We start from the raw sequence: 9,320 nt of genomic DNA, 5'->3' as shown, positions 1-9,320 counted from the left end.
CTAACGCCGTCTGTCGGTAGAGATCAAAGGAAAATTCTTTCAATAAACACTTCAATACACACCAATGTAAATTGCCCGATAAACATCAAAGGAAAATTATTAAATAAATCATCATACAGATTGTACACGTTTAGACCAAGATAAAACGAAAAGTTTTTTGTATAGTTCTAATTAAAATGTATTTAATTTAATTGTCATTTTCCCTAATGCATGTACAAAATTAAATATTAAATTTGTGCAGAACAAAGTAGTTTTTGATATTTTCCCCTCGTGGAAGGCTAGCTGTCGATCAAATACACAAAATGTTTAAGCTCCACCCACCTTTTACAGTTCATGATCGATAGTTGAGACACACACTGTGAAACAAATTATTTTAGTGGATTTTTTTGTGTGAAAGTGGTTAATTTTCAAATTTAGAATTGTGTTTGGATTAAGTTTGTAACTTTATTGATTATTAGAGGGATATTTTGATGGAACTACAGTTGGGACATGGGGAAGCAAGCTAGCAAACATGGTAAGTTTGTGTGACCAATATTTCAGTGTCCAGTTTCGGCCATGTCATCTGTGTATTGGTGGGGTCCTTCTGGGATACAAAACGAAACTGTTTAATAAAATGATTATTTGGAGTAATTTCATTTATCATTTCAAGTTATTTGCAGAAGAAACATTAAACGTAGTTAATGTTTGCTTGTTAATGATATTGCACAGAGAAATGTAAACAAATACAGTAAGCATACATGATGGTACGTCCTGTGTTAGTTATGGTGTGTAGAGCTGGCTGCTTAAAATTGAAAACATTAGGTTAAATAGTTCTGTTGTGATGAGCCCTTTATTATCAATATCATTAAATTATTGTGAAACATACACTTTTTTCACATGTACACAATAACTTTTTATGATTAGTTGTATTGTAGAACCATATATATAGGAATTTAGTTACTTTTAGTATAAATGTAAAACGCATATAGATGCTCTGTCCTAGTTACTCTTATAAACCCCTACATTAGCGGATTAACAATATCTACAATACAGATTTGCTTTGATTCCCCCTTTTAATATGTCTTCCACTGAACATTGTAATCAGTGTAATCATTTGTACATTACGTTGTGCATATATATCTTAATTTAATTCGACTATTCTGCTTGTTATGGATTTTGGGGGAAATTTTGTCCTCAATTGATACTTGTCATAGTTAAATGCATGTTAATATCATTAATTGATATAAGATTAATTTATATATTATAAGTTAATGTGATATATCATTTTTCTCCTTTTCGTTATATCAAATGAACTTTTTTTTATCTTCATTCCTCATATTATTGAGTTGCACTTAAGGTCAAGTGTTCATTTAACCAAACTTTTACCATTAACGTCTTGTGGGGTATACTTTTTTTTTTTTTTTTTTTTTTAAAGAAAACACATGTTCAATGTACTTGTAACACTTTTTGATTATTTTAAGTCACCTCCATAAAATAAATCGGCTTTTAAACTCAATTTCAAAATGAGTAACATCCCTTCCAAGGGAGTAACTACATGTATAATATTGAGTTACTGTTGAGAACAAATTGTTTTCATTACTGATAGTTTTTAGGATAATATTTGGCTTAATAAAGTTGGTAATTAATAACATATTTATAACTCTGGTATACATATAATATCATGATAATCCAAGACTTTCAAGAGAAATAGTAAGCCAGCTTGCTGGACATTTATTTTTCAATTCAATTTCAAACTGGAAATTATTGCACAATTAAATCATACTTTCTTATAATCTCACACTTAGGTCTGAGCATTTCAGCAAAATTGTAATGTACATTGTATCTAAATGAATTTTAGGGGGAGTATGAGGTTAGAAATTAGTATGTGGCTATCCCTAACATTAACTTTGATTTTCTTTTTTGATGCATGTTTTTATTCAATCAATTAAAAAGAGTGTACGACTTTCCATGTCAGCCAGCTATTCTAATAAAATAATTGGCAAAATAATTGAATAAAATTGCACAAAGATTAAGTATTGCTTCAGATATCAAAGAAGTTTATAAAGGGATGACCATGGAAGCTTCAACTATTCAATTTTCTCAATAATTATTTTACAATTCATTGCTCACTATTTTGGAATTTGTGAGAAAATTGTCTTCTTTCTCACATTAGACTTCAAAGCCTTGTGAATTTAACTTAGGTAATAAAGTTATAAATAAAATAAATCACTAATGTTAAATTTCATTCATGACTTTGAAGGGTAATTTTGTCAAAAATTCAACAGGTAAATTGTTCATGAAACTGTACTGATTCTTTTTTTATACTATTGACACTAAAATAAGTAAAATAAACTCATAGATACCAGGACTAAATTTTGTACAATTATACGCCAGACGCGTGTTGCGTCTACAAAAGACTCATCAGTGCGCTCAAATCCAAAAAGTTAAAAAGGCCAAATTAAGTACAAAGTTGAAGAGCATTGGGGACCAAAATTCCTAAAAGTTTTGCCTTTGGTGGGGAAGATTTGGTTGATTATATAGGGAATCGCTGAAGCATCAAAGGAGCAGGGCCCCCCTTCAGGTCAGTCTACGGGCCTACCTTATGATAAGTTCTGGATCCGCTACTGATGGGATGTATGCTATAGCAAATCAGGAAGACAACAACCCAACAACACATTAAGACATATAAAGTGGAGGGAAAAAAAACTTATAAAAAATCATCTGATGTTAATAAAACATGAAATGATTAAAATAAAGGCTATATAACATTTGTATAAGAACATGAAATAACACAGAAAAAACAAAAGACTCAAAGGAACACTTTAAACCCAATTAAAACAAAGGATGCTACCAGGGCTCAAAAGGATAAAGTAGATCCTGCTCCAGTAGTGGCTTTGGTCAGCCACATTATAGTCTTAAAAAAAAGACCTGTCTGTACAACATGTCTGCTCTACCTTAAGAGACTGAAAAGCTAGGAAAAATTAATTCAGTAGGTGCTTTTGACTCCAATCTCAATTGACTTATAATAGATTGCCAGTTTACCTGCTGAAAGACAATCAAGGTTCTCTCCTATTTTCCGATCAAATTGCAACCATAGTCACCATCAATAACCATGCCCAAACCATAGTTGGATGTGCTTTACACCTGGGCACTGAGACTGGCTATAATCTTTTACTTTAAAAAGCTTGCAGAAGTGATATATATATATTATACATTCACTTATTCAGGGTTCCTGACTTGTGACAGCTACCATTTTGTAAGATATTATAACCTTCCCCCTTAATTATTTCAATTTGGATCAAAATGTACTTAAAATAACATTTGAAAAGAAAACATAAAAGGAAAAGCACTTTAAAATACTTTATTAATACTTCATTTCATGTGTTCATTCATTTTTATATTCATTAGGACCCTGAGATTGACAGACTGAAGGGTTGTAAATACTACCTGTGAACAATAATTATGATAATACATAAGAAAGATAATGAAATATTCTGTTTTCCACAAAACTGTGTTAATTACGTAGTACTAAGGTGTACTTAAAGTATCATGACTTAAAATACAGTTAACTACATTCAGAAGTCAGTATTGACTTAAATAAACATGGTAAATGGAGCAAAGTTCAGTTCAAGGATTAATTTAATACTTCTGTAAGTTTCTCATTTTCATCTTAAAAGTTCTTCAAAATAATTAATAGGAAATACACAAACTTGTACAAGTTTAACTAAACGTGTTTATATGAAGTCTTGCTGTCCTTTACTCTAATATTGGTGACTGGGACTATTGTGTATAATAATATCATACAGTAATGTCAAAAACTTAAATATTTTTTTTTGGTGGGGGGGGGGGTGTATTATCTGTGTCAGAAACCTGTTATGATTTAATTACAATCCAAGCGCGAATATTGTGTCCGTTTTTGCCCCAACTGTTCATGGTTGGACATTTGCAATCTTAGCAGCATTCGTAGCAAAGCAATTTATTAGGTCTTTCAACCTTTCAGGTGAAAGACCTATTGTATTTGTTCTGATTATTATTATTAGGTCTTTCCACTTTTCCGTGGAAAGACCTATAGGTTTTGTTCTGATTATTATTATTTTTCTTCTTCCGCCTAAATTTTTTTCTTGCGTAGTTTTGTTGTTTCAAAAGATGTCGCTTAGATATTTGAAATATGATATCGTATGGTTTATACGCTTTAAAAAATGACAACTGCGTAACAAAATACTTAACCTTGTAAGAGTAACTCCCCAAGCACTGTTTTTCTTGTGGCCACTACTCCTTCGCAACCATGAAAGATTACGACAAATTTATTTTACCAAATTGCTTGTTACATCTTAAGGATTAGGATATTCATATGGACCGAAGCTTTACGGAGACTCCATATGAGAGTTATTCCCCATTTTCATTTGAATTAAGTGATATGCATTTCTAAATGGTAAACCATAAGTGATAGAGACCAAGGGTCTTTAGATTTGAGGTCCTTGGTCCAAAAAAATGAAAATGAGGTCAAGGTCAAAGGTCAAGGTCATATTCTAAATTTTGATTTTGGCTTATTTTCACTTATTTTCAAATACCATATGACATTTCAACAAATAATTTTTCATAAATTGCTAGCTGCGACATGTCCTTACTTGTATATTTTGATTGAAAGGGTGCGCAGACAATAAATGGCAGTTTTGCCCATCTTACATTTAAAATTACACGTAAAGTGATATTACTCATTAACCAAACATATTAAAGACCTAGGGTCTTTTGATTTAAGGTCCTTGGTTTGTGACCTTGAAATTGAGGTCAAGGTCGAAGGTTAATAAGACGTTCTAGATTTTGACCTTTGCTTTAAATTCATATAAATACATCATAAAGCCATAGGAACTAACATTTTAAACTGATTTTTCATATTTCAATATCAAAATAGATCTTTACTAGTGGAAAGACCTTCAATTGTTCTCTGAACAATTGGTTTTTAATTATTTTTTTTTTGCTTCCGCCTAATTTTGTTCTTGCGATAAATATTTGTTTCGCAATATGTCGCTTAGATATTTAGTATATGATATCGAACAGTGAATGCGCTTTTCAAATTTACCCTCCGTAACCGAATACTTTTCTTTGTAGGAGTTATCTCCCTAAACACTGTTTTTCTTGTGTCCGCTACTCTTTCGCAACCGTAAAAGATTACGACAAATTTATTTTATTAAATTGCTCGTTATATCCATCGCATGATATGTTCTATTTTGACCAAAGCAATATGAACGCTCCATATGAGAGTTATTTCCCCTTATGCATTTGATATAAGTGATATGCATTTCTATCTTGTAAACCATAAGTGATAGAGACCTAGGATCTTTTGATTTGAGGTCCTTGGTCCAAAAAAAATGAAAATAAGGTCATGGTCAAAGGTCAAGGTCATATTCTTATTTTTGAATTTGGCTTATTTTCACTTATTACCAAAAACCGTATATTATAAAAACAAACTATTTAACCTAAATTGTTAGTTGCGACATGTCGTAACACGTAAATTTTGATCGCAAGGGTACGTTGAACGTAAAAGGGAGTTTTCTCCCCTTTTGTATTTAAAAATACGCGTATGGTGATATAACTCAGTAACCAAATATAATTAAGACCTATGGTCTTTTGATTTGAGGTCCTTGGTTTATGACCTTGAAATTGATCTCAAGGTCATAGCTTAATTTGATGTTCTAGATTTTGACCTTTGCTTTTACCTCATATGTATACATGATAAAGCCATGAGACTTTTGGCAAAAGGTATCAAACCATTTGACCTTGAAAAAAATAACTGGAAGTGACCCTGTGTAAACCGGAAGTAGCTATTTTTTTAACTTTATTAATAAAAAAGTATATAGAACCAGATATTTTTGGAATCCGTGTCAAGTAAATATTCAAATATTATCGGAAGTATCATTTTTCAAACCGGAAGTAACAAATTATCTCCCTTATTTAAAAAATATTGTATAAAAACCATATATTTTTGGAATCAGCGTACAATAAGCTATCATTTGACGATTGAAATGACATTATAAACTTAATTTTACAACTTTCATATTAAAATACATTGTTTTTGGTGGAAAGACCTTCAATTGTTCTCTGAACAATTGGTTTTTAATTAGGTCTTTCCACTTTTCCGTGGAAAGACCTATTGATTTTGTTCTGATTATTATTATTTTTCTTCTTCCGCCTAAATTTTTTTCTTGCGTAGTTTTGATGTTTCAAAAGATGTCGCTTAGATATTTGGAATATGATGTCGTATAGTTTATACGCTTTGAAAATTTACAACTGCGTAACAAAATACTTTACGTTGTAAGAGTTATCTCCCCAAACACTGTTTTTCTTGTGGCCACTACTCCTTCGCAACCGTAAAAGATTACGACAAATTTATTTTACCAAATTGCTCGTTACTTCTTCAGGATTAGGATATTCATTTGGACTGAAGCTTTACGGAAACTCCATATGAGAGTTATTCCCCCTTTTCCATTAAATTAAGTGATATGCATTTCTAAATGGTAAACCATTAGTGATAGAGACCTAGGGTCTTTGGAATTAAGTCCCTTGGTCCAAAAAAATGAAAAAAAGGTCAAGGTCAAAGGTCAAGGTCATAATCTGAATTTTGATTTTGGCTTCTTTTCACTTATTTTCAAATAACGTATGACATTTCGACAAATAATTTTTCATAAATTGCTAGTTGTGACACGTCCTTACTTGTATATTTTGATTGAAAGGGTGTGCAGACAATAAATGGGAGTTTTTGCCCATCTTACATTTAGAATTACGCTAAAAGTGATACTACTCATGAACCAAACATATTAAAGACCTATGATCTTTTGATTTAAGGTCCTTGGTTTGTAACCTTGAAATTGAGGTCAAGGTCATAGGCTAATAGGACGTTCTAGATTTTGACCTTTGCTTTAAATTCATATTAATACATCACAAAGCCATAGGAAGTAACATTTTAAACTGATTTTTCATATTTCAATATCAAAATAGATCTTTACTAGTGGAAAGACCTTCAATTGTTCTCTGAACAATTGGTTTTTAATTATTAGGTCTTTCCACTTTTCCGTGGAAAGACCTATTGATTTTGTTCTGATTATTATTATTTTTCTTCTTCCGCCTAAATTTTTTTCTTGCGTAGTTTTGTTGTTTCATAAGATGTCGCTTAGATATTTGAAATATGATATTGTATAGTTTATACGCTTTAAAAATTTACAACCGCGTAACAAAATACTTTACGTTGTAAGAGTTATCTCCCCGAACACTGTTTTTCTTGTGGCCACTACTCCTTCGCAACCGTAAAAGATTACGACAAAATTATTTTACCTAATTGCTCGTTGCATCATCAGGATTAGGATATTCATTTGGACCGAAACTATCCGGAGACTCCATATGAGAGTTATTTCCCCTTATGCATTTGATATAAGTGATATGCGTTTCTAACTGGTAAACCATCAGTGATATAGGCCTAGGGTCTTTGGATTTAAGTTCCTTGGTCCAAAAAAATGAAAATGAGGTCAAGGTCAAAGGTCAAGGTCATATTCAAAATTTTGATTTTGGCTTATTTTCTCTTATTTTCAACTACCGTGAAAGATATTGACAAATTATTTTTACTAAATTGTGAGTTGCGACATGTTGTAACTTATAAATTTTGGTTGGAAGGGTGCGTAAACAATAAATGAGAGTTTTCGCCCATCTTATATTTAAAATCATGCCTAAAGTGATATAACTCATTAACCATACATATTACAGACCTAGGGTCTTTTTATTTGAGGTCCTTGGTTGGTGACCTTGAAATTGAGGTTAAGGTCAAAGGTTAATAGGACGTTCTAGATTTTGATCTTTGCTTAAATTCATATTTATACATTATAAAGTCATAAAGGCACTGACATTTTAGATTGATTTTTAATATTTTGATAATAAAATAGATCTGTACTTGTGGAAAGACCTTCAATTGTTCTTTGAACAATTGGTTTTTAATTATTATTATTATTATTTTTTTTTTTTTTTTTCTTCCGCCTAAATTTTTTTCTTGCGTAGTATTGATGTTTCAAAAGATGTCGCTTAGATATTTAGAATATGATGTTGTATAGTTTATACGCTTTAAAAATTTACAACTGCGTAACAAAATACTTTACGTTGTAAGAGTTATCTCCCCAAACACTGTTTTTCTTGTGGCCACTACTCCTTCGCAACCGTAAAAGATTACGACAAATTTATTTTACCAAATTGCTTGTTACATCTTAAGGATTAGGATATTCATTTGGACCGAAGCTTTACGGAGACTCCATATGAGAGTTATTCCCCTTTTTCATTTGAATTAAGTGATATGCATGTCTAACTGGTAAACCATAAGTGATAGAGACCAAGGGTCTTTAGATTTGAGGTCCTTTGTAAAAAAAAATGAAAATTAGGTCAAGGTCAAAGGTCAAGGTCATATTCGAAATTTTGATTTTGGCTTATTTTCACTCATTTTCATTCATCTTATTAAATATTGACAAATTATTTTTACAAAATTGATAGTTGGGAAATGTAGTAACTTATAAATTTTGATTGGAAGGGTGCGTAGACAATAAACGGGAGTTTTTGCCCCTCTTATATTTAGAATTATGCGTAAAGTGATATTACTCATGAACCATACATACTACTGACCTAGGGTCTTTTGATTTGGGATCCTTGGTTGATGACCTTGAAATTGGGGTCAAGGTCATAGGTTAATTGGACGTTCTAGATTTTGACCTTTGCTCCAAATTCATATTTTCATATCATAAAGCCATAGCAACTGACATTTTCAACTGAATCTTAATATTTTCATATCAAAATAGATCCTTATTGGTTGAAAGACCTTCAATTGTTCTTTGAACAATTGGTTTTTAATTTTACTAGGGTTCATAAAGTTTTTAGGTTTATATAATTAAAGTATTTTTTGAATGAAAATGTTATATATAGACAAGTATTTTAGGGAAATCAATGAATACTGCACACACCATTTTCATGTGTAAACCTACTTAAGTGTTTGCAAGCCAGACTAAGAAGACATCAATGATTATCGGAAATAATCGGAGATGTCAACCTCTTCATGATAAATCATTTATTTTTAAATATTTAATTTTAATGCATTATGTCAAATACTTTTTAACATAACTTGACTTTATGAAATAAGAGTTGAGGTTTCTATTAGTCTCATTTTTTACAAGAGACCATTACAACAGACATATGTTTATAACATGTTTAACAAAAATAAAAAACGTGAGTTTAAAATACCTAACTAAAGACAAACAGTGTATCAATTTTTCCGTTTTTTGGCATCATTATATAGCACATTGCAAGCATGTCTA

The 9,320-nt window shown here is 31.1% G+C and overlaps 1 protein-coding gene across 2 annotated transcripts in view; it reads left to right on the top strand.

Moving 5' to 3' along the window:
• The first annotated feature begins 284 nt into the window (after positions 1–284).
• LOC139523508 (protein naked cuticle homolog 2-like) overlaps positions 285–9,320 on the top strand; it is a 67,410-nt gene continuing 58,374 nt past the window's right edge. Inside the window, exon 1 of one of the 2 annotated variants that reach the window (XM_071317566.1) lies at positions 285–514. In XM_071317566.1, the coding sequence (XP_071173667.1) occupies positions 490–514 (25 nt within the window). In that variant the 5' untranslated portion in view covers positions 285–489. The remainder of the gene's footprint in view (positions 515–9,320) is intronic. The other variant, XM_071317567.1, reaches the window with a different exon arrangement.

The sequence above is a fragment of the Mytilus edulis genome, chromosome 5 (assembly GCF_963676685.1).
Source record: "Mytilus edulis chromosome 5, xbMytEdul2.2, whole genome shotgun sequence".
Lineage (NCBI taxonomy): Eukaryota > Metazoa > Mollusca > Bivalvia > Mytilida > Mytilidae > Mytilus > Mytilus edulis.
The sequence above is the reverse complement of the archived record's forward strand: the minus strand, read 5'-3'. Positions and strand labels throughout refer to the sequence as shown.